Below are 25,856 nucleotides of genomic sequence, written 5' to 3'. Positions count from 1 at the left end.
GCTATGAGATACTGTGGGGCCTCCCACCGGGGCAGAAAACAGAGGTAGTGTTGTCTGATGATTTCTAGTTAGGCCTAGAACCCAAGGCCTATTCACCACGTGGCAGCTGTGTCCTTTGCCTGACCCTGACTGACACATCTGGCTCTTGGCTTCCTTACCTGTAAAGAAGGAATTCTACTTTAGCTACAGGCACCGGAAGTTGGTGGGTTATGAATAGTGTGGGGTTGATAAGGCAGGCTTTGAAAAGGGCCACAAGGATCCACCTGTCCTTGAATCCAAGGGATTTTTTTTCTTTTAAATGTAACTTTGTAGCTTCTCCCATTAAGAAGTGAGGTCTATTTCTCCATCCCCTGAATTAGAAGTGCCCCCCACCCCAACTTGTTAAAAGCACACACGAAAAAAAAAATGAGTTGATTCAACTGAGCCTAAGCCTCAAAGGACTTTGCTTCCCTCTTTCTCCTGAAGCCACGGAGAGACACAGGTGGGCAGTCTCTGAACCACTGAGCTCAGCCTCAGGTGCTCCCCAGGTGACTCAGTGGACAGTCAGCTGAAACCCAGAAGCAGTACCGTCTGGTGAGCACGGACACATGAAAGAGCTTGGACAAGACTCACCCAGCTGAAGTCAGCCCAAACTGCTGACCTCCAGGGTCATAAACTCAACAAGCAGTGGTTATTTTATGTTTGTTACCAACATATGTTAATAATCCTGGGGTCATTTGTTACACAGCAACAGATAACAAATGCTGTAGATACTAGCAGTTTTTCAATAAACAGAGGCTAATTATACCTTAGGGCAAAGGTTAATTGAAAATGGGATTTTGGTACCCTAAAATTTATGCCGGTTAGTCATGACTGTAGAAAGAACTAAGAACCAAGACTCAAATTCTGGACTTAGTGGGCAGCTGAATGAATGTCTATGACATCGTTAAACAAACTCTTGTTCTCCTTTCATTTTTCCTCAACTATAAATTATTTAAAACAAGTGACTCTTTGAGTTTCTTTTTTTCAAAAACACTTTACTAAAAGGCAGTTCTGAAATCTGATGGTAATAACAAGAGCAATAATCTTATTATTTGATAAGTTAATCACAGACAAACTTCCCTGAATTCTTTGCTGGTTCACAGTGAGCTGTGACTAAAATATCTCACTGTTATCACAGTGGCCACACACTGAACCCCCGGGGTGGAGTCTCTTTGTGGACTGTGAACCCAAATAGCTAAGCTCATCTGAGATCAGCGCAGAATCAACTTCGTAGCATGCCAATGATTTACAGGTGGAAGGCAGCGTTTGTTCGTTCATTTCTGGGTTGCTGCACAAGTTTGGAAGAAGTGATAATTGCCGGCAGTGCAATCATTAAACTAGAAGGATACTGTTTTATAGCTCTAGCCAAAGTTTTGCCTTTACTGCACATGAATGACCAGTTTAGGTACTCAGTCGTTAGATGGGGTATGGGTGGCATGGAGAACAACTAGATGAAAAGAAATTTCAGAGTTCTTTTCCATCACAGTCTTCTCTGTGGTTAGTGAACAGCGAATTTCAAAAAAAAAAAAAAAAAAAAAAACTGGGAGTCAGCTTCTAAGAGGACTCCCCTCTCTAGGACGAGATGTTTTTTCATAGTCCATACTCTTCCAAACACAGGCTGTTTTTATCTTGGTGACACAGAAAAGGCCATGTTCAGGTCAACTTGGGCATTAAACAAGCCAAAGTCAGGAGACCTTCATCCCAGCAAGAGTTTAAGGTACACGAGAGAGGGTCTCCATGAGGCAACAGCTTATCTTCACTTCTGCCTTAACACTTCAAAGGCTACATAAGGAAGCAATAAGTTGCTACAAATATGAACACCATAATCTCATTAACCCTCCTTCTGTGATGGGAAACAAGCTATGTGAAGCTCAGGGTAACTGTGCCTACCAGGAGGAGCACGGTAGGGAACGGTATTGAAACAGGGCAGGCCTGGAGTGGGGGACTTATTCGGATGGCTTGCAAGCTAACATCGAAGACCAGAGTCATTGAAACTTTGTTACAGTTAAGATTGTAGGCGCCTAAATAGCTTCTCCATTGCGTCCCTTCTCTGCTCTTCTATGAATTCGGGTAGCGGCTGCCCTCCGCCATGTTTGTAGATTCCCTCATTCCATCCTTCTCTCCGTAGCCAGAGTAAACCTTCAAGAACAGATATGTGCCTTGCTTCAAACTCTTCAAAGGTTTGTCCCAAGACGAGATTCTTGAGGCAGCCTCTGTCTGCATGCCCAGCACCCTGCCAACGGCCCAGAGTCAGTGGGTTCACACATGTGTGGTCTCTAAGGGTAGGTCAGAGTTCACTGGATTTTAGAGAAACACCTGCATGCTGACTAGCGCTCATTGCTCATGGTAAAGTTTCACACACCATATTAACTAAGCTGCAACCATGTAACTAAGGTCACCATATCTGATCTTGGTTAGCATTCACTGCAACTCAGTAATGTCTAGGGCTTCCGACAACACAGAATCACAGGTTAAGCTATTTAATTATCTGCTTCAGAATGCATATTCATAGCTCATCGCTTTAAGTATGTTTTAAGGCAGGGTTATTTTGATGGTCTACAATCTTTCTGAAGGTTCCAATCTCTGTGGGACCATGACATTTTTGGGGGGGGGGGGAGAAACACGAGAAGACGAACGATTTGATTTTCAGTTTGCTTTCTTTAGTAGTATTAGGAAATAACCAGAGTAAGAAAGGTTTTGGCTAGGGGCCAGCACGGCTCTGCAGTCAAGAGCAGGCACTAAAAAGACCATGACTGGGCCCCTGCCCCATCTGACCTGGAGACAGGGATTTCTCCATGCCTGTCCTCCTCTAGGATGACCCAGTCAGCTCTTGCCAGTGCTTTTCTGAATTATTTAGGCTGACTATCTAACTAGACAACCACTCTAAAGATGAAATTAGAAACAAGTTAAGCACGAACCCGACAAAGCCCAAAGACTGAGAGTCCCTGGGAAACGGTAGAATTTGGAACATGTGAGACACTGTTTAGGGAGAGGAAGCTACCTCTGAGGTTAGTATGGAGTTATTAGAAAACCGGGGTCCTTTCCAAGAGACCCAGGCAATGAGCTCCCGAGCCACCTCTCCACCAGGCAGTTCTGAGTGGAAAGGGGTCGGCCCCTGCTTTGTGCCTGCGCTGAGGACTGGTTCCTGAGGACAGCTTAGTTTCTGAGAAGTTCTGGGTCAGAAGTGAGGAACTCCTTCCATTTTTAGGAAAGAGTACATGCTCAAGCGATAAGCAAGTTTTTGTTTCGTTTTAAATTCCAGGTGCGTAAAATCTCTTTGGAATGTAGTGGACACGGGCCGCACTTAAATTTAGACATTATTAAATATCAAACTCTTCACTAACAATGAGATTCTGGGGACACAAAAAGTTTATTTGTCGAATAAATGAAGGAACAGGATCACAAGGTGGGCAGAATGGGTGAGCATCAGAAATGAACCACAAGTTAAGGTCCTGGATGTCACCCATTTCTCCTCAGTGAGCCTCGGAGCTGGCTGTTTACTGAGTTTTCACACTCTGGAGAAACAAAAGCAATCCAGCCGTCTCCTTAATGACGGGAGCTCCTTATCGTTGTTCATAGAGACATGGAGTTTTATCTAAGGGGCTTGGGCGGTGTATCAGGGACACTGGCGCTTAGATATAGAGGGCTAATGTATCCTTCTTAAAATAGTATTAACTGGGAAATGGTATGGAAGGAAAAAACTTCAGCAAATATAGAACGTACCACCTCAAAAAACAACTACTCTCATTTCTTTCCCCATCTACTTTATAGGTTTTTCTTTTCTCCAGAAATCATTCTTCACTATATCTACATTACAACCACCGAAAGTATCCATCCCCAAGGTACGACCACCACAACGCTCACATTAAACATTGTCAGGGAGACACAAACACCATTTCTTTTCATCTGAAGCGTCTCCCCAAACACCCACTTCCTCTACATTCATCGCGCAAGTCTCTATACCACGATGGAAAAGAAAATGTTCTGAGTCACTGGAGATGGGATTATTTTGTTTTGCTTTTAAGGTTAATTATGGTCCTGGGAGGGATAAAAGCCCCGCTCACATCTGTCCGGTATCCCTGGGAAATCCTTCATTGGCGATTTTTATGAAAATGGCACTTCATCAAGACTCTCCAGGCCACGGAGACCCAGGTGACTGACCTGGGAGACGCTTGCCTATTAAATATTTACAGCGCGCGACCATTTAACCGTTTGCATCTGGCGCCCACTCTCCTAGACCCAGGTTCTTGCGGAGCACCGCAGTGTCGCCGTCCCTTCAAGGACCCTCGCCATCTCCTTAGACCCAATCCCAGAACCCAAGGGCACTTCAAAGAAAGGGCGCGCGGGGCAAGGGCGCACGGGGCGGGGGTGGGTGGGTGGAGGACTGTCAAATGTTCTTTCTCGATTTATTTCTTAAAAGTCCCACATGCTTATATTATGTATGGTGAACCCCCAAAACAGGAAGATGGGAAAATCTCTTGCAATCTGTCCAGTTTAAGTTCCCAGGCACGGCTGAGAGTTCATGAATTGGGAGTTTAAAAATAAACCATTTTACACAACCAACACGGGTGCCTTTATTTTGGGGACCTGAACCGTGTCGTCCGCCTCTCTTCCCGCGCCTTGATTGAATTCCGTGACTTTCCCCGAACTCATCAAACCCTGGGCTGCCTCGCTTCGTTTCTCCCCGCGTCCCTCGAAGAGAAGGGGAACCGAGAAGAGCGACCGAGTAACGAAGCGGGGACTCCCGCCCAGGACCAATCCTCCTCCCCCGACGCGGAGCCCGGTGCTGGCCGGGGTGCTGCTTACCTGCGGCGGGGCGGCGTCTCCACGGTTGGGGCGCCCATGGCTTCGCGGGCCTCGGGCGTCCGCGCTGGGACACGCGAGTGGGTCAGTGCCTCCCGGAGCCCTCCGCGCTGCTGAAGCCGGGCCGCGGTCATTGGGCCGGTGCGTCACGTGGGAGGGCAGCGGGCGAGCCTCCCAGCCCCGGGTAACCCTTTACCTGCGCCCGGCCGGCAGCGCAGGCTGCAGGGACGAGGGGACGTCCCGTGATCCAGGCTTGAGTGAGGGGTCAGCGAAGCAACGGCATCAGCTGCCAGATTGAGCGCGCACTGCTTGTCGCCTGCCTAATGGCTAGAAAAACAGCCGGGACGGTCATTCCCAGGGGCTACCCTCTTGCCTGCGTCCTAAAGGCTATCCTGGGAGGAGTGGAAGAAGAACCCCAGTTCCAGACCCTTTCCCTTGGGATATCAGGATGTGCGACGCTCCATCAAACGCACGGAGCTTTACCTGTGATGAGTGGAGAATCGGTGGCTTAATCCTGAAATTCGGTTTAAGTTTTGGGTCTTCTTTCCACCTGGCCCAGAAACTGTGGAGTTTGCCGGGAAAATGTGTTGAGCAACTGCGCCATCTAGCTTACTCGTTTTCCTCTCTATGTTCCACCGCTTGCAGGGAGAGGGGATAAAACGTGATGCTGAAGGAGGAACTGGTCAGACCTCCCAAAGACTTAAGACCCTTGGTTTCTCAGGGTTTGCATTCGAGATGCCCTCTGCCTTCACAGGCATTTTCTACTCTCTGTGGGAGAACATTTAATCTTTTTTTTTTTGGGGGGGGAGGGCATTCTCGTGCTAAAATAATTGTGCACTTTTAAATGGTAGATGGATTACTGAATTTATACGTTGTTAAATGTTATTTGTTTGATTTGAAGAAAAATATTCTTGTCACAGTGACACTCTGGTTAAATTTTAACCTTGTTAGAAATTTTCGTGGGATACTGGTCCATTTATAAATGTATTAGACTATTCTAATTAAAAAAAAAAGACTTTGGAATTTGTCTTGGGGTTTTGAGTCAGTGGAAAGAAATTTTGAGGTTCACCCCAGCCAGAAAGAAACGAGGGTAAGGAACTTGATAATGTATTTAGTTTTCTTTTAAACGTTGGATTTTGAGGTTTTGAGAGTATTGTTGAGAACTACATACAAGTTTTCATCTGATTATAGTATAGATTGCTGAAGATTTCTGATACTGCCATGTTTAAAGATATCCTTTTTTTGTGTTAGTGTGTATAGGAATTCTCAGACGAGTGTGTGTGTGTGTGTGTGTGTAACACGGTATCTCAGAAGGTTCTCTTAAGTCTTTCTCATTCACCTCGGAATTTATGAGGGGTTCTAGTCCTTGACAACCATCTTTCCATGCTCCAGCCACAAGAAGAAGTTGTGTGTCCTTTCAGATGTATGCAAAGAACTTATTTTTCTCCCTGTTTTCTTGTTGCATCTGAAATTCTAGCAGGCAAGAGCTATTCTATTTACCTCTGTGTTCTTGGTGAAATTTGTGATTAGGTAAATATTTGCTGGTTGAATTCATCAACTATCTCCGTATACTGGAGAAAAGGAAAAAATAAACCACAAAACAAACTCAGGTATTTCTGGTAACTTCCAGTGACCTTTAACAAACTAACTGAATCTCATACCTGCAAATTAGTAAATATCTTAGAAGTTACTGTCACCAAGTGACTACTGGGTATCAACTTCTGTATTTTAATGTGCTTTTAAAAAGTTAGCAAAGATGCAGGTGATCCACTGGAGTCACATCCACAGTCCTTTATGTCTAAACACACACACACATATATAATGTATAATATATAATATATTACTACTCCTATAAATGTGGAGTAGTAATAGTACCAAACTCACAAGGCTGAGGTGTTAGGTGACATGGCTTTGTGCCTGGAAACTCCTGGAACAATCCTAGCGTACCTTTGGTAAATTTGAATAATTACTGGTACTTGAGGTCTTCTACTTCTGGCCAACCTCGGCGGTGAAAAACTAAACAACACTCAAACCTAAGTAGCTCATCTTTTATTCATACAAACGATACATACACAAGACTGTATATTGTTTGAACACTGAAATAATTTTCTAGTGTAACAACTCTGTAACAAAATTTGACTAAATGTAACATTTATGAAAATATAAATCTCTGATTGGGTAATTCATCCCAACGATACAAAGTTTACATAAAAACATTCAATATGAGCTATCAGTTGCAAACAGGTTAGGAAAAATTATTCAGGCCACTTGATATACTCTATTGGCTTTTACACAGAACACTCACACACTACATTTAATCCATCTAGGCATTTAATTCTTAGAAATGTATGGCATGGAGGATCAACCGATTATGACAGGAATAAGAATGTGTTGACTGAAGAGCTAGTAGTAAGGACTCCAGATGATGGGTATATGGATTTTAGCCCTCCCTGGGCTTCCACCTACTGGCTGGTGGCTACACTAGGAGGGACACACTGAACAAGTGTTTTCCCCATGCGTAGGCTGTTGATATCCGAGTGACGCCTTCAAACGCTTGCATGTTAAATCCGTTCACAGGGGAAAAACAATTGACTTGGATTCTCCATGGGTTTTGATAATTGTCGTTTTCCCGTTGTGTCGGCAACTGATAGGTCACAGCTGTGACATGCTTCTCATGTTGCTCCCACAATCCCCACCAGGCTGCAGGCTGTAGCAGAACCCGTCACCTCCTTTATTTTGCAGTCCACAGAAACAAAACACTGGTGAGGTTAAGGATCAGGCTACAGGTGCATGATGAGTTCGCAGCAGAGCTGGGACGAAAATAAGCCGGTTCCTTGTTCGCTGTTCTGATTTAAGCAGCTTCCACTTTCAAAGAAAATCAAACCAGCCACCGCTGGTGACTCCATTCAAAGTTCTTCCACAACATGCCATGTGGAGAACATGGAAGGAAGAACATCACCTTCACTTTCTGAGACGCATTTTCCTTCAAACTGGTAAGGTTGTTTTTTTTTTTTTTTTTTTTTTTTGTATTTTTTGTTTTTTAAATATACCATTTCAGAGTTTCTGCTTTGAAATGGCAAGACTAGGAAAGTCCTCCGGTCTGGAAGTGGAGCGGATAAAGAAGCATAAGTGTATAGAAGTAAGAAAGTGATTACAAACAGGGCTGAGAAGAACCTTTGGACGGACTGTTTTAGCACAGAGACAGGCATATTCAGTGTGTCCCAGAGTATTTGGTCGTTCATCTACATGTCACACAGGAGAGAGGACGGATGAGAGAGAGTAAGGCAATGTCATCAGTAGTTCAGAGATGGCGTGTTTCAAAAGCTCGCTTTCTAGTAAGAGATACTGCAGGGGTCTGGGAAGTAACTTGGGTTTCCCAGCAGCTGACTGAAGAGCACAGACTCTTGCCAGTACAATGAAAGAAATGAGCAGGTGTTTCAGCCAAGTTTGTGATGCCCTTTCTGTAATTCTTTACGCTCAGCACAAAAAAACGCATCTCAGGAAAAGGTGTGAAAAGATTGCGGTTTCTTATCGAGTGGGTTCTCTTGCAATCCAAGACAGAAACAGTTTAAAAATGATATATTCCATTACACAGAAACCTGGGCATGCAGCCGTTGTGTGTTTTAGTAAAGACTGACTCCGCATGTTCAATAGCCCTATAATAGTGGTAGTTAGATATTGTCCAATCTGTCTGCCGTCTCACATTTTTATGTGGCGTCTTGGGAAACTGGAACACATCTGGACATCTTTCTTACACACGTTTGCACCGTTAGACCTCTTGTGTGCAGACGAGGGTTACACAGTTGTCAGGAGTGAGAAACGTAAAGAGAGATTAAGGCCGCAGTTTGCTATGACACCGCCACGCAGAGCCGGGGAGCTCCCTGCGCTCACGACTCCAGCTGGCTTCTGTGGAACTGATTCCAGTTCCACAGCTCCACCTACAGCTCTAGTTTCTCTCCTCTGCATCAGTGCGGTGAATTGTGCTAATTCTTATTACACAGCAAATTTAAAAGACTTGATCCTCTCTCTTCTAGGCGAAATGGCCATTTTACTATCACATAGAAGACATTCTCTATTTGCTTAATACATTTGGACTGAAAGATGGCACCCGAGGTGAGTCTCATAGTTCTGTTCTTCTCATGAGGGTATTAGTAATTGAGAGTTCCAGCTTCTTCCCTGCCTTTAAGAAATAAGCAGCTAATCATTTATGATGCAGAAGACGCACTTTGCTTTTTTTTTCCTGTTGTATGTGGATTATGTATTTCAGTTGAGCAGGATAAACATCACATCAGTTATCTGGTGTATAACTGTGGCCTCGGGATTCTAGGGCAGCACACACCCGGTCGTAACACGAGTTGTGTTTCTTGGAAGGTGTTGCCTCGTTGGACTCTGAGGAGTCACTCACCGTGATGGGGCTGTCTCTTGCAAAGACCTCCGTGGACTCTCTCCAGAGGCAGTCCACAGACACTTTGAAGGAGTAGCTGCTCGACTTTGGCCTGGATGTCTGTGTTGCATTGTTGAAGATCTGCCTGCTGTTGGAGGTGGCAATTTTGATTTTCAGCGCGGCATCTACGCGGTCCACAACCGTGTATATTCCTATACTCCCATCGTCAAAGCCGACAATGATGTTCAGGTGTCTCTGGGAGAGTGCCAGGAAAGTTGGTGTTTTGTAAAGGGAGCAAGCACCGATGTTTTTGCCATCAGCCAGTCTCATTACGATTAAACTAGATACCGCGTCATTTTCCTCCTCCTCCTCTTCCCCGTTCCGGAAACAAATATATACCAGGTAGCGACCATCTCGAGAGAGTCTCTGCCTCCAGATGACCCCAGAGGCGTGAACCACCCGCAATTTTCCACTGTGTAAATCTAGCACATTGATATTTTCATCTCCCCGGGATATAATGCCTAGCTTCCCATTGGGAGAAATTTCAAAATCCTCCAGGTTTTTCAAGAAGTTGCTTGGAAGCTGCACACGTCGACAGATCACTTCGTCGGTCAGACTCCAGATGTTTACGGTCTCAGCAGATGTGATAAACACGATAATGTCAGGACAGTCGGGGATCAACTTAAAATTCACAATGGTGATCCCATCCTCGCAGCAAAATTTCTTGGTGATGCTCCCTGTCCAAAGACTGACTGCCAGCACTTTACTTTTCGTCATTCCTACCACGAAGGTGTTTGCAGAGGTGATAAAGGCGTTTTGCAATGTGGTCAAGATGTTGCAGACCCTGTGGCCCGTGGCCAGTCTCCAAACTCTGGAGGCATTTTCCTCACAGAGAGAGACCACAAACTGGTCATTATGTGTGATCAGCAGCTGCGATATCCTCTGCCCGTTGATTCGGAAGAGGTTTTCCCCGCTGCTGGTATGCCAGACGTATTGGCTGCTTTTGTCGTCCGATGTCACCATTATGTCTCCAGCAGATGTTAACACACAATGTTCAACTATTCCTTCGTGCTTAAATACTGCTTCAATGAACCCGCTGCTGAAGTTCCACTTGTGGACGCAGTCCGAGCCATCCAGAGAGTAGATGATTTCCCCTCTGGTAGGCAACACCAGACTCTGGATGGGCTTTCCTGTTTTATCTATGTTGGACATAGCTGTGATTATGTCTATATCCCAAATGGAAAGAACCCCGCTGGTTGACAAAGACAGGAGCATATTGTGGTGACTAGATTTTACCAACTTAACTATGGTGCCTGAGATTTCCTGCAGGCTTGCCATGCACTGGCCTGTATCCCGCCTCCAGAAGAACACGGCTGGCGTACTCTCCATGGTGGCAATGATGCAGTCTCCATTTTTGGAGAGCACAGCGGATATAAATCGCTCATTGTGCCTGGCCCTGAACTTCTCAGCTACCTTCCACATGCCAGTGTCCAAGAGTTCAATGCTCAGTGCTTTACAGATCAGAATTGCGCTCTGGTCCTCCGAAAGTTCGATGCTCACTACCTCGCTATCTTCTTTTCGGCAGTCAAAGTCTTCCGTCAGCTGGGGGTTGGATATGTCCTCTGTATTCCAGACAGAGAGGCTCCCCTCACTGTCCACCATGACCATCTCTTGAGCTGTGTCCAGGATGAGGAGAAACTTTACAAAGCCACCTGAAAATTCTGATGTCACGGTGCACAACTTTTCTCCACTCCCTAAGTGGAAAATGGTGGTATTGTTGAGGTACTGGCCACAGAAAGCATACACCCCATCCAGAGAGCACTGGACACAGGTCACTTCATACCAGCAGTGGAACTGGTAAAGGGGCCATCCGTAGAGCAGATCAATGACGGTGACATCTTTGCTGGCCTCCAGCCACGCAAGGGCATGCTTGACCGAGAGTGTGAACCCGTTGATGTAGGTGGAGCTACTCCCGTGCTTGGTCCCTTTGATTTCCACCTCAGACAGAAGACAGGAATTGACATTGTCATAAATCAGCAAGGTGTTGTTTGTTGTAGCAACCACGAGGTACTTCTCGTCACCGGTGAGCTTCATGCCCAAGATGACAGACTGGGCTGTGGTGATTTGCCTGAGTAGCTGGCGAGTTTCTACATCCCATGTGCTGATGGAGCCATTTTCTAATGCCGTGAGAACCGTGCTGGGGTTACAGGTGGGCAGAATCTCCGTGACGTGCAGGTGACTGGCCGCTAAGGGGAGACGCTCGGGGCTGTATGTCACGTCCATGGATGAATGAAGAGGAACAATGGAGCAGTATTTGGGTCCATCTTTGTCACATTCTAAAAGAAGATGTCTAAGTTTGGGCAAGGAACTCACAACAGGCAGTAGCCTTTGCTGAAGCTCCGCTGAAAGGGAACCTGGGAAGGTGATGACCTTATTTCTGATGCCACGGAGCGTGCTGGCTAGGAACTTCAGCTCTTTCTCTTGTGAGTAGTTGTAGGCCAGTTCTATGTCTGCAAGCACTTTGTCAAACTGGCCAATTTTGATCATGGTGTAAAGCCAGCTGAAGTTCATGATGATTCCGTAAAGCAGGTCATCGGTTTTCCCACACCTCGTCAGATGATACAGGAGCTCAGACATTTTCCGGTGATTGACGAAAAAGATGTCAGGCTCTAATGGGTTACACTGGAAAACCCAGGGCTGATCTGGGGCCTGCCTGTCAAAGGATGCTTGTTCCATGAAGTGTTTTTCTTCCTCAAGCAGGCTTCTGTTCTCTAAGTCAAGGCAGCCATTCAAGTAGGGGTCTTCCAGGCAGAACGCTTTCCTCCTGCCTCCCGACCACACACCTAGGAAATAATCAGCCAGGATCGTGTGCATCTGGCGAAGGTTTCTGTCCTCCTGCAGATACAGCTTCTGAGCTATGAGCTGCAGATGTCTGTTGGCCCACACTAAGAGTGTGACATTCTTCACGTGCCTTTCTATTAAGTATCCATTGAGACCCTCCTTGAGCCTTGCAATGTACAGGTAAGGTACTCTCAGGGGATTGCTGGGTCTGGAGTTCTCATTGAGTTCATTCATAACGCTGTTGTCTAGAGCTAACACATCCTCCAGTTCCATTTCGCTTAAGCCCATTTTGGCCATGGTGATATAACCCAGAGCTCTGGAGACCAGCTTTTGACCACACTTCTTCTCCAAGGACCAGAATAACTGCTCTATACTTTCATGGACAGTCACACAGAGGGAGGATTCATCTACATCCTTGTGAGACCTCCAATGTCTCACCTCCCTGAAAGTCAGGTTCACGAACATAGGCAGAGTGCACTTGGAGAATGCATTGTTTACATAAATCTGCTGGCCTGATGTGACCTTCCTTTTGACCCTCAGCAGCTGGTGTTTGAGGACCTGGCTGCACATCTTTCTGTCTCGGGGAATCAGCTCAATGTAGCTGTCTTCTTCGTGGATAAGGCACCTTAGTTTCTGCAGGATTCCATGTTTATTGGGCAGGGTGGAGAGGACGATGCGCACGAACCGGGGAAGGTGAGCAGGCAGCCACCAGAGCTTCCTCGCGTCATCGCTCTCCGAGAGCTGCTCTAGGGCATCAAATATTATCACCAGGGGTCTCTGCAGTGAGGACTCATTCAACAGGTTGATAAATAAGTCACGAAGGTCATGTATCTTCTTAGGATAGTTTTGAACCAGACACCTGTAGCTGACTGCCAGTTGTTCACAAACACTTAGAAGGAGTGTCCTCAGATCAATACTCATGTCAGTCGTCCCTAGAAATCTCACGATGACAACCGGGTCAGCGTCTGGCCCTGTGTCTTCATGTAGCCAGCCATAAGCCTAAAACATATAAGCAAAGTTTAGAATAGGGCTGTGCCCTTACACCACAGTAATCAAAGAGGATCTCCCCTCACCCCAGAGCTCAGACTAAAAATAGTCCTGATCCAAGAAAGGCCCAGACCATGTGGGAAGGCCAAATGCTGCCATAAAGCTCCTGTGCAGATCTGCAGGTGGGACTCACAGGCAGTAAAATCGTAAATTCTTCTCCATAAGGAAAAGTTTGTTTGAATTCTAAAAGCTACAGAGTATTTAATAATCATGAATCTGGATACACCGTCTGATCATTTTTTTCATCCAAATCCCTAACTTTGGATAGCTGTTAGCACACAGTATATACTTAGCATTTGTTTTAATGGCTGACTTAAGTAATTATTTATAAATTACATTGAGTAAATGTTTCCATTAATTGAGAATATATAATTCCATACATGAATGATCAACTTCTAGTTAATTATAACATAATAAAATATTGACCACCATCAATATATTATGCAAAATAGAATCTTTTGTAACTGATGGGTGTTTATCATAAAAATCTGTACAATTTGAGACTGGTGAGAGACGACTCACAGTTAATAGTGACTGCTCTTAATATCATATTAGCATCCATATCAGTGGGCTCACAACCACCTGGTAACTCCAGCTCCAGGAGACTGTCACCCTCTTCTGGCCTCTGAGGTTGCTTGTGCTCAAGTTCACATACTCCCCTCCCCCGACCCATACACAATACACATAATTAAAAATAAGAATAAATCTTTACAAACATCCACAGAATTCTGGTTCTATGAGGTTAATTAATGTCTGTGCTTTCTGGTGTTCCACTATGGTGACAGGTAGCCATTGTTGCACTTGTTGTCTCTGAAGGGCACGAGGATGGACAGAGATAATTTAAAGATCTATAATCTTACAGACAGAGATTTAATAGGAGGGGAAACTGAAGCTCAGGCTAAATCACTGAGTTGCTTCAAGTTGAGTAGTCATTAGAAGCACAGTCAGAGTAGAGGCCCCGTCTGCTCCCTCCCACATGTTCTTTTATCTTCCCCTCTCCGCATCCCCTCCTTCCTTCTAGAGCTAGGGGAGAAAAGTATATAGAGACCACATAAATTTAGTATTGTTTCTTTGGCTGGGAAGTCAAAGCTGAGAAGGAATCTGATCAAGTACAAAACATCCCTCCAGAGAGCAGTTTTAGAGACATAAAGCTTTCCAGCCATTCTATTATCATGAAGACTCTTTAGGAAAAAAGGGCATTAGCCTATAAATTCTATGACTTATTATAGATAGATTTTTTCCTATAAATTAGGAAACTTAGATCTCTGAGATAGTTCAGATTAAGAAAAAAGTAAAATTTAAGATCCACGGATCCAGGGACTTCAGTATAGGCCTCAAGTACTCTGTGAAGTCAGTGGACATGGCCATCTGGGGCCTGGTGACATCAGAGAGACATGAGGCTAAGTGACAGGCTAGCTAACAACTCTGATGGAGAAGTGAAACAGAGCCATTGCTCAGGGCTGGATCTGTGGGCCCAGAGTTCTGAGGGCCAAAGAGTACCTGGGTATTTCCCGCGAGCCCAACGTGAAGTCCTGAGAAGTGGAGATGGTCAGAGTGGATACTTTCCTCACCCCAGGGCTTGCCTGAGGGATTTGCTGGGCTGCGGAGAGGATCTTACCTAAAGACTCTGAAAGTTTGTTATCGGAAGTCTAGGAAGTGGTAAAGCAAGAAGCAAGAGAAGGATACGCTGCCCCGCTCTTAGCTGCAGTGTGAGATGATCAGTAGGTGTGGGGTTGGGGTGCAGGAGGAGAAGAAGCTTCAGGAAATGGTGGGCAGGACGAGAGCAGACGGCAGGCGGCTTTTCATGCTTATTCAGAGAAAAGTTCAGCGCTCACTTACAGCAGCATGGGGGTCATGTAGGAACTCCCAAGTTTCTTGTCTTCCTATATCCACTACACCATAATTCAGTAGGGGTTATAAATGTGGTTGAAGCTAGGAAAGGAGGGAGAAAATGTGCTAGGTCTATAAAGATATCCGTGTTCCCATGCCCACAGTGAGGGGCTTGACTGCGGCAGGTCTCAGATGAAGGAGAAAAATAAGGACCAAAGTGTTAATTATAACCTGAGACTGGACGCCCTTACTGTTGAACTAACACTGACTTAGTGGCTAGAGAAACGAGACGGCTAGTTTTTGCCTGACAGGGATGAGAAGTGTTTTGAAGAATTGGTTCCCCTTTTCATCCAAGTAAGGTAGATGAGTTGGAATACTGAGTGACCAAAGAAAGTGGTTTTATAGTTATATCCCATGCATCTTGTTCTCACAGCATAGCCGTTAGACGAGCAAAAAAGAAACACGGACATATCCGTTCCCAAAAGCCTAGTTTTAATTCAGATAGTAAACATAGAAAAAAAATGAAAGTAGAATTTGATTGTTATCGTTTTCCTCCCAACGAATGATATCTCTACAAAAATAGGGAGGAAAGAGTAGATTGTTTATTTATTTTACCTTTTTTGCTACTTCAGCTAGCAGGAGAGTCTTCCCAGTGCATGGTCCACCATACACAACCAGAGGGTTGATGTGCCCGGTCTTGCTTGGCAGGATGTAGTTATGCAAGATGTTTAGCGATTCGCATTTGTATTCATAGAAGGAGGCATATGTTTTACATAGTGAAGAGTGCTGAAGAATTTCATCGTACAGCGTATCAGTCTCTGTGTCAAAATTCTGCTGCACTGTTGCCTGAATTATGTCAATCATGTCCTCATAAAACTGCTTACCAAGCCCTTCTATGTAATGATTTTCTATCTCCTGGGAATAGCCCAGTTTCATGTCACAATGAGTGACAGACGTGTATACTCTCAGGTTGGAGGATGCCACGATGGTAGGAATGAATTCATCCCTGAGCTTTATCAGCTTCTCCTGAGCTTCTGGGTCGCGGATGATTCTGGGCTCTGTTCCAGTTATGTCCATGTATTTCCCCATCTCTGGGATTTTCACGAAGCGCTCGATGTTCGCAATCTTCCTGATGTAGCAAACACACTTCTTCAGGAACGCTGGAGTTTGCTTGCCCAGAGCAAAGTCAAACTCATCCTCGATAGCTGGAAGAAGTTAAGACGAGGATTATTGCCTTGAATGAGGGAGCCATGCGCATGCCCTCGTTCCTAACATGTAGCTGTTTGTCACTCTGGGGAGGTTATTTTGTTTATAGTTTGTAATGATGCAACCTGTGGAATGATTTCCAAGTTCACATTAGTTTTTTCCTAAGCAGGTAAGACCCAGAAGAATAGATTTTTCCATTAAATATTTTATTTCCCACCCAATTGGAAAAAGAAGTTGAACACAGCAGATAAAGCAGGCATGCTGGGTTCATAGTGATGACTTTACATTTTAAATTTAATTTCCATCTCCAACATTAGCCCTTCTAAATGTGGAAACAGCAGGGCCAGGAAACAAGGAGGTATTGAGTGACATATAGCTAGGCTTCTGGTTCCTTGCCAGGCCTTCCTTTACAGTGTGGTGCCATCATTTAGTTTAAGGTGTATTATACCCTAGGTAGATATGCTGAAGTCGAAACAAAAAAGTACATCTTCAAATAAAATACAAGCTAGTGCTGTATGGTGTGTGACCTTACCACAGACCCCCAAACAACGGAGCATTTAATTGATTGATTGTGGCCTGAAGGTTCCAAGATTGAATCAAAATAGATAATTTTCTCACCTCAACATTTGTGATAGAAATAGAAAGCTTCACAATAGAATTTCTGATATTTATGTACACAGATTCCAAACTGTCCTCTCCCCCAGCCCCGGACGCTGTTTTCACTTTTTGCCTTTGCACTTGCTTAAGTGGGCTTCACCAGAATGATTCTTAGCTTCAAAAAGCTGTTTACATCTGTGTATTCAGTGGTTGAAGGCCAAGTGCCTTTTGAATTTTTACAAATGGCTTTCGCTCTGTAACTATGAAAGCTTCCTGATGCGTTGGAACGTGGTACTGGGAATCTGTGTTCCCAGGCCACAGCATCCAAAACTGTGATCTGAAAGTGCAATTACTATTGCTTTTCCTCAACACCTCCTTATCATGAATTGTAAAAGGAAGTCCTGTTCTGCATATCTGATGACCTTTACCAACAGTGTTTGTTTTCTCGAAACCATGACTGCCTTATTCTTTCAGGTCTCGTCTTCCCTTCAGCTTCTGACAATGAGGCTTCTACCTGTCTGTGGAAGGCTACAGACTGTTCTGTAATGAGGAGCTGGAGTGTGTGTGTGTGTGTGTGTTTGTGTGTGTGTGTGTGAGAGAGAGAGAGAGTTCTCCCTCATTTTGTGTCGAGTGGACACACAAAACCACTCAGGACAAAGCATCAGATGCTGTCTGACAACATCCTTAACCAGTAAATCAGTGGAAGCTAAGGGCCTGTTTGTATGTACATTCCCAAAAAGATTCTCCCTAATGGTTGAAAATAAATTTGGTCAATGTGAGTGTGTGTGTGAGTGTATGTATGCATGTGAGTGTGTGCTATTTTTAATATAAAACTGAGTCCTGACACATTTTCTCCATACCCTCCTCCCCAGCTCCACAACCCATGGTGGGTGGTGCCATCCCTGGGCTGCTGGTCCTGGGTTCTAGAAGAAGGTGGGCTGAGCAAGCCAGGGGAAGCAAGTCAGTAAGCAGTGCCCCTCAGTTGCCTCTTCATCTTCTTTCTCTGGGATCTTGGCCTGCTTGAGTTCCTGTCCTGACTTCCTTCAGTGACAAACAGCCATGCTGAGAAATAAGCCTAATAAACCCTCCCTCAACTTGCCTTGGTCATGGTGTTTCATTGCAGCAATAGAAATAAGACATGTCTATAGCAGGGACTGTAACCTATCTGATGTTTCTAACAATGAATTTGAAAATGCCTTGATTTATTACCTCCTTTTGATCTGTAACTACAAAAGCTTCAGGAAATTGCTACCAAGTTACACAGGGTATTTGGAGTAGCCTGAACATGTTCCTAGGCCATGGTCATTCATTTTTCATTCCAGAATAAACAAACCCCTTCTTCCCTTGACTGAGAACTGTGCTTGTGCACCAATGCCCAGTCCACCCCCTCTGAGGGATTCTAACCAGCTGCTCCCACCGCTTGGGATGCTCCACTGAGACAGCCATGATACTGCGAGCTCTGGTTTCTTCCATCTTCTATCTCAAACATCAGCTCCTCAGTCTACCCTTTCCACTCCAGGCCTCCAACACCTCTCCTCAGCTACTTCCTTTTATAACTATGTTTTACTCAAGTTACAGAGTATTTAATTTCTATAAAGAACTTGCTCACTTATTACTTGACAATCATTTCTTCGCCTCACTGTGGTTTGTTTTCAGGAGAACAGTGACTTTCCTCATCCATGGCTGTCTCTCCAGCCTCTCCATGCCTCAGCGTTGACCAAGATAGGTCCCCACACACGTGCTGGGAGACTAAGGTATGGGAAGGCCCCCTTCCCCCACTGAGAAACAATGACAGAATCTTGACTGTTATACCCGGACACCTCTGAACTTCCTTCAAAATCACACATGCTAGAGAAACCGACAAGCAAAGCAAAGGGTTTCCTGTGAGTTAACGCATCTCTCTGGGATGTGGAAACATTTACCAAACTAACTTTGTTTGGTACCAAATGGGATTAAATTTAAAGAATCCCTAGAGGGAAGCTGCGGATGCTTCCATGTTTCATCTGTTTCTTAATTTACTGAAGACGCGTGGAAATTACCTGAAAACAGGTACCTCTTAGCCTGGCTGTGCTTCATTTTACCCTGCTCATGGAGCAGCTTCACGGCAGCTTTAAAGATTGTTTTGATTTCGTCTGATATCTCTTGCCATGGCCTCTCGTTTTCAGGACCGGCAGAAGACTGCATCTAGGAAACGTTAAAAGGGAGAAGTTAGTTGTGAAATCACAAAAGAGAAACCAGTGTTTTAAGGGCAAGACTGGATACGCAGATGCTAGCTAGGAGAGCCGGTCTCTCAAGTCCTCGCTTCATCCTCCTCTTGTCAATAATCCTGAAGTAAGAAATCATTTTCCTGTTACATGGGAACTCGCCCTGGCTACATGAAGGCAGGACCCAGACAGTGTTTGTGTGCTGGCCTTGCTATGGTTCCCGTTGGTTATATGTGCCAGGAGTTTGACCCTCATTGATCCTGGTAATACTGGGAGGTGAGGTGTGATGGAAGATGGTTATATCCCCGAAAATGCCATTCTCAGAACATAATAGTATCATTCTTACTGGGCTCCAGGTAGCTCTGGAGGTACTGCATATAAAAAGGGTCAGCCCAGCCTCCGAGGCTCTCTGGCTTCTTGTCTCACCATGTGGTTCCTTCTGCATGACCTCCCACTGTGATGATGTAGTCAGGAGGGCCCTCATCAGGGGCTCAGGAGATAGAAGTGCCGGTCCTTGGACTTTCAAAGCCCCAAACTGCAAGTTAAAGGAAATTCTTTTCCTTAGAGAGCAGTCAGACTTTCATATTTTCATTATAGTAACAGTAAATGGGAATAAGACGATTTTATTGTTTTACTGTAGCTTTCCTTCTTGTATTTTGATTTTAAATGTCATAAAAATATAATCTTTATAATGTCTTCGGAAGAGAGAAGAAGAGTCAAGGGGGATTTGTATGCCACCACATGTCTTTTGTTTTTGTTTTTTTGCTACATTGGTTTTTTTATACTTGGCTAAGAAAGTTGGAGGACAATTTAACAGGAAAAAAATGTTTATGTGGTCTCAGAACATTTAAAAGTCTCATTCACACATTTATTTCTTCAACAATAATTATGAATGATTTATGCATAAATCACTTTGGACATTTTGAGATTGATTTACATTTCCCTGGAGGATCATAGAAATAAATGGAGACAAAGCCAACAAGTAATAGTCATATAGGAGCAAGTGTCCCCAGACCACCAAGTGAAACAGCTCCTTGGGGTTTCGCCTTCCATGCTATTTACATTTGCTCCTGTATTCAACCCTGGGATGCTCTGAGTTTACGCTACTAGCCCAATCTAAAACAGCATTATTGTAATGGCAGTGTGTATATGGGGAAATTGGTGATGTTGACGTGACTTCCTCAGCACGAAGAAGAGATCAGAAGGACAAACAGCAGAATGAAGATCCCTGGATGACTGCTCGCTCTTCTCCCAAAGCTGTCTGGGTACCAGCTATATCACCGCTGCTTGCTTTGGAAGACAGATGGATATCAGTCTTTTTAAAATTCCTCTAAACATTCAAAGGAACAAACAGACTTACTGTGCCCTTCATGGCCCTTCGCTTCGTTTCAAAGACATGCAATAGATATACTTCAAAGCCAAGTTGGACAGGAGAAGATATTGAGGCATAAACCAATTTACTCTATGATTCTACACAAGTCACAAGAACATATACTGTTAGAAATGTTAAAGCAAGGACTAAAGAGGGATCCCTGGAGGAATGCTGCTCCCTGGCTTATGCTCAGCTAGCTTTCTTATAGAGCCTGGGGTCACTGCCTAGGACGGAGCTGCCTGCAGCACACTGAGAAGCCATGCGTCAGCTAGCAATAAAAACAACACTCCACACACAGGCCAATCTGAGGGGGCCACTTCTTTCTATTGAGATTCCTTCTTTCCAGGTGACGTTAGGGTGTGCCAATATGACAATAAGGACTAACCAGAAGGAGAGGTAAGAGGAGAGTTGGTATTTGGTAAGATAATGACAGAATCATTTTGAGAATTAATAGGATTAGTGAATTTGACAGATTATAGGCATATATGCCAATTAGAGTAAGTTAAATCATAATTCTCTCATATCCCCCCAGAGAGTTTCATTAGTATACTTTATGGTAGATATAGGCCAGAGAGAAGGAAAATCAGCCTAAAGGGAAGTCAGAGAAGGTGGACTTACTGGGTTCTTGTTGCTTCTCGTCACCTCTAGCCTGGGTCTGAGGTAATACGCTGCGGGCACAGAGTTCTCATCCCGACAGTACCAATCCTCCAGTAACTTTGTCTCTAGTTTGGCCTCAACGGCAGCATCCAAAATCATTTCGAACTCCGAAGCTTCAACTTCCCCCGGGATTCGAATGTTCCCATATTTTTCACCTAAAAGTCCCTGTGAGCCAACAAGAGAGTTCATTTTATACCCACAGCATGAAGACACTCAGCAAATATCAATAAACAGAAAGACACATTGTTAAGTCATTTTTTCTTATCATCACAGTGCATATTTGACTTCACAAGTACAATTAGACCCATTATAATTATGATGTCATTCAATACAGAGGAAATAGTTTGCATAATCCATTAGACGACAACTTCAAAAGTTTTACTGCGGGTTCTTCAAAGTTCATATAGCAAAACGAAAGCTGTTCTATGCCAGTATTTGTGACAAAAAAGCATGCTGAACCTTACAAAACTTTCAAACACCCGAAACTTCTAATGCAGTGATTGCTCTGCCAAGGTTGATGGCGTGACTTTCAGCCCCAGATCCACACAACCAGGGAGTCCAGAAGGCAGGGCCACTGGGCACAGGCTACAGTTCGAATGTATACAGAAAGCGTTGCCCCCCTATCAGATTAACAAAAAACTCCACAGAAAAATAAGCAAAAAACATTCTCTTAGTGCTACAAGAAGGCAATAAATAGCCATATAGTGCAAATGGACGGCTAAAGTAAGCCACGGTTTCCCTGAGTTCAAGGACTTGCCCCTCAGACTTGAGAGTGGTCATCTCAATGGATCAGGTCCTAATGTTTGCCCTGAAGATAACCTGTCTAAGTGGCACCCAGAATCCTTGTTAAAATGGAGATTCCTATCCCTTCTCATGCTTAAAATTACTGTAGGGGGTCATGGGGGAAATCCAAGAATTTGTATTTTGTTATCTCTTAAAAGAAAAACTAGAGTTTATTAAGACACTAATGAATATCTTGCATATCACCATAGAACCTTCATCTGGCGATGGATGGAGATAGAGACAGAGATCCACATTGGAGCACTGGACTGAGCTCCCAAGGTCCCAATGAGGAGCAGAAAAAGGGAGAACATAAGCAAGAAAGTCAGGACTGTGAGGGGTGCGCCTACCCACTGAGATGGTGGAGCTGATCTAAAGGGAGCTCACCAGGGTCAGCTGGACTGGGACTGATGGAGCATGTGACCAAACCAGACTCTCTGAATGTGGCTAACAATGAGGGCTGACTGAGAAGCCAAGGACAATGGCACTGGGTTTTGATTCTACTGCATGTACTGGCTTTGTGGGAGCCTAGTCTGTTTGGATGCTCACCTTCCTAGACCTGGATGGAGAGGGGAGGACCTTGGACTTCCCACAGGGCAGGGAACCCTGACTGCTCTTTGGACTGGAGAGGGAGGGGAAGAGGGAGTGGGGGGAGGGGGAGGGAAATGGGAGGAGGGGAGGAGGTGGAAATTTTTAATAAAAATAAAAAAAAGAAAGGACTAATGTGGATTTAAGTTTAAGCCCAGGCATTAAGAGAAGGAAGCGGTGCGGTGCACACTGGAACAGGATGAACTTCTCAAGATAACTAGTCCAGAACAAGCATTTTCCTTTCTTTTTTATTATTAATTTTTTAAATTTATTTTTACATTCAAACCACAGTTTCCCATCCTTCCTCTTATCCTGTTTCCTCTAGCTCCTCCCCCAATCCCTCCTCTGTTTCTGTTCAGAAAGATGCAGGCCTCCCATAGCGTCAACAAAGAATCACATATCAAATTGAGGTAGGATTACGGTCTTCCCCTTGTATTAAGGCTGGGTGAGGCAACCTCGTATGAGGAATAGGTTCCCAAAGGCCATCTCATAGGTTAGGCACAGGCCCTGACCCGGCTGCTAGGAGCCTCACAAATAGATCAAGATACACAGCCGTCACACATATGTAGAGGGTCCAGCTGTCCGTGCAGAGTCTGTGAGCTCCTATGACCCACGCCAGCTGTTTCTGTGGGTTCCCCTGTCATGACCTTGACCCCCCCTGCTCACACAATCTGTCCTCTCTCTCTTCAACAGGACTGCTGGAACTTGGCCCAGGGCTTGGCTGTGGACCTCTGCATCTGCTTCCTTCAGTTACCTGATGAAGGCTCTCTGGTGACAATTAGGGTGGTCACCAATCGGACTACAGGAGATGGCCAGTTCAGGCATCTTCTCCACTATAGCTAGGAGTCTTAGCTGGCCATTTCGGGGTTGGGGGAAAGCCTGGTGCCAGGGAAACTCCCAGGCATACAAAAGGATGACCCCAGCTAAAACTCCTCCCAGGCATACAAAAGGATGACCCCAGCTAAAACTCCTCCCAGGCATACCAAAGGATGACCCCAGCTAAAACTCCTCCCAGTCATACAAAAGGATGACCCCAGCTAAAACTCCTCCCAGGCATACAAAAGGAAGACCCCAGCTAAAACTCCTCCCAGGCATACAAAAGGATGACCCCAGCTAAAACTCCTCCCAGGACTCACATTTTCAGTCAAGTTTTCAAGTGAGTCTCAGTTTCAAGAAGCCATGCTTGTGGGCACTGGGGGTACCAATGATCTCACGAATGATGTTTGGCAGGTACCTAAGCAGAGGAGCTGGGCACAGAATGGATCTTTACGAAAATCGAAACCTATTTAAAAATAATTGTTTCTTTGAGTGGAGCACCTGGCACCAAGCAATATAGTTATTTGATCAATATAGTAAGGCTAAATGCACCATAAAGATGACTAATGGAAAAATTTCCATATTCAGTTCAAATAATAAGCATATATTGGGCGCCTACTACATAGTGGAAACAGAACTTTATAGAAGTAATAGCATGCTAGAGAGGTCTAAAACTGCTTATTGGATTGTTCTGCCCTCGTCCTTTTTATCTATTGATTATTCCTTAAGGTGGAATGCTCATAAATCATGGCTTTTTTCTTTTTTTCAGGAATCTAAGACAAGAGTCTCCCTAGTCTTGTTATTTGAAAGACAGTAAAAAAGAAATTTGTTAGAACATTTTTGAGGAAGACTTTTTGGGTTCCTTGGATTTTGGGTTCCTTATAGGTCTAAGGTAGCATACAAGTTGCAAAACACAGGTATTTAGCAGGAATGGAGAGTGTGGGCTTAGAGAATGTCAGCCTAGCACAGTTGCAAAGTCTAACACAAGCGATAGAGCAGGGCAAGGAAGCCACACCAAATCCACAAGCTTTGCAGGAAGACTCTGGCAAAACGGAGTCCCAGTGAGACAGTGTCTTGAAGCAGCCTTGGAAAATATCCACGAGTGACTTTGAGGTGGCTGCAGACCCTGTGAACAGAAGGCAGCTTCTCTACCCACTGTCTCCTTCCACCACAGAAAAGAAAAAAGATTTTCTACATCCTTCTGGCTACAAACCCCAAGCTTGTTTGGTCTAGATAAACATTTACTGAGAAACCAAGGGACTTCATGTCATTTTGCATTCTTATTAGCAACAAATGTGCCTGGAACCTGGGACGGAAGAAGTGCATGGGAAGAAAAGATTTTAATTTTTCACTGCATTGTTTAAGCAGTCTATCCATTACACATAGGAACATAAATGTGAGTTTTTTCCTGCATGCGGAACACCAAAATCACCTCTCTCTCCCACCCCATCAAATGTGGATTTGTTCCATTCTTAAACACCGAAGGTAACTTATGAAAGTTAGGTGGGAAGCAAGAATTTGGTTGCTCAGATAAAATCTAGAGAGTTAAGTACAAAAAAGTACAAGAAAAAAATTGAGCACTTTCAGGCATAGCTTTGGCACAAGCAATTCTAGTGTCAGAAATACTTTATGATGCTTTGGCATTTGTTGAAATGCATGGATCGTTTGCTTTACAATGGTTCCTTTAAAATATTTTATTTTTATTTTATTTATTTTATTCCTGAATGTTTTGCTTGCATGCATGCACGTGTATCACATGTGTGCCAGAAGAGGCTTTGGATTCCCTGTAGGTGGTGGGCTTATAGATAGTTGTGCGTCATTGTGCAGATGCTGAGAACTGAACTCCTGTCGTCTGCAAGAGCAGCAAGTGCTCTTAACTGCTGAGCCATCACTCCAACCCTCTTAAACGGCTCATTTTATGCTATGCGAATCTCAAGCAGGTAAAAACAGAGGAAGAAATGCTCCCCGAATACTGAGCTCTCCCTAACTGTGAACTTCAGTGCACAGAGGCTTGTCTTCCTTTCCTTCTGTTCCTGCCAGTGTGGACACATCCCAGCCACTGCTTTCAAAGGCTTAGAGATAACATTTTCTTTCCTCCCCATTGATTGATTTTTCTGTTCCGTTGGGCAAATATTGATCTCCCTTCCCCTTGGCTCTGTATGTATGGTTAACTCTGTCTGGGCTTGAGCACTTTTGGGTTTGGGCCTGGTGTGAGGGTATGTCGGTTTTACTCTAGCAGACAGTAGAGAGACTGAAGGCTCCTTTCCTTGAAGGGTTTGATGAGCTATATGTCTGGAAACAGACCATATGGGCTTCTGGCATCATTCTTCATAGGAAGGTAGCAGGTGTCCTCAGGACTGCTGTTTGGGAGCCATCACGTATGTAGGAGGAATGAAGAAGAGAGGTGTCTACCCTACCCCAACTCCTGTGCTGGCAGAAACTCAGACCCTACAAATGCCCTATTCCCCAACTCAGTCACCATTGGTGAGACAAACCCCTGCCTTCGTAAGTGTCTCTTTTCTTTATTAAGAGAAAAACTCCCACTTTAAGTATGATATTCTCTTCCAGGGGGTCTCATTAGCACTTGAGGCTGTAACCCGGGGAGAGTTGCTGACAAGGATCTCTGGGTTCACAGAGCTCAAGTCTGCCCAGAAGTGGTTGCCTGCTCCAGACTGCTTCTCTAAGAAGATATGGTAGCACCAATACTTGC

At 44.6% G+C, this 25,856-nt stretch overlaps 2 protein-coding genes across 5 annotated transcripts in view; both read right to left on the bottom strand.

Annotated features, from left to right (window-relative positions):
• The window catches only part of C6H4orf19 (chromosome 6 C4orf19 homolog), an 83,348-nt gene extending 78,417 nt beyond the window's left edge, over nt 1-4,931 (bottom strand). Inside the window, exon 1 of one of the 2 annotated variants that reach the window (XM_057772402.1) lies at nt 4,828-4,931. The gene's annotated coding sequence lies outside the window, so the exon portion shown is untranslated. The remainder of the gene's footprint in view (nt 1-4,827) is intronic. The other variant, XM_057772403.1, reaches the window with a different exon arrangement.
• Nucleotides 4,932-6,881: 1,950 nt separating this feature from the next.
• Nucleotides 6,882-25,856, bottom strand: part of Nwd2 (NACHT and WD repeat domain containing 2) — a 144,820-nt gene continuing 125,845 nt past the window's right edge. For 2 of the 3 annotated variants that reach the window (XM_057773185.1, XM_057773186.1), the window contains exons 4-7: nt 20,924-21,127; nt 18,769-18,913; nt 15,542-16,131; nt 6,882-13,048 (exon numbers count right to left, since the gene is read on the bottom strand). In XM_057773185.1, the coding sequence (XP_057629168.1) occupies nt 9,113-13,048; nt 15,542-16,131; nt 18,769-18,913; nt 20,924-21,127 (4,875 nt within the window). In that variant the 3' untranslated portion in view covers nt 6,882-9,112. Of the gene's footprint in view, nt 13,049-15,541; nt 16,132-18,768; nt 18,914-20,923; nt 21,128-25,856 lie in introns of those variants that run through there. The other variant, XM_057773187.1, reaches the window with a different exon arrangement.

This window comes from Chionomys nivalis, chromosome 6 (assembly GCF_950005125.1).
Source record: "Chionomys nivalis chromosome 6, mChiNiv1.1, whole genome shotgun sequence".
NCBI classification, from domain to species: Eukaryota; Metazoa; Chordata; class Mammalia; order Rodentia; family Cricetidae; genus Chionomys; species Chionomys nivalis.
The sequence above is the reverse complement of the archived record's forward strand: the minus strand, read 5'-3'. Positions and strand labels throughout refer to the sequence as shown.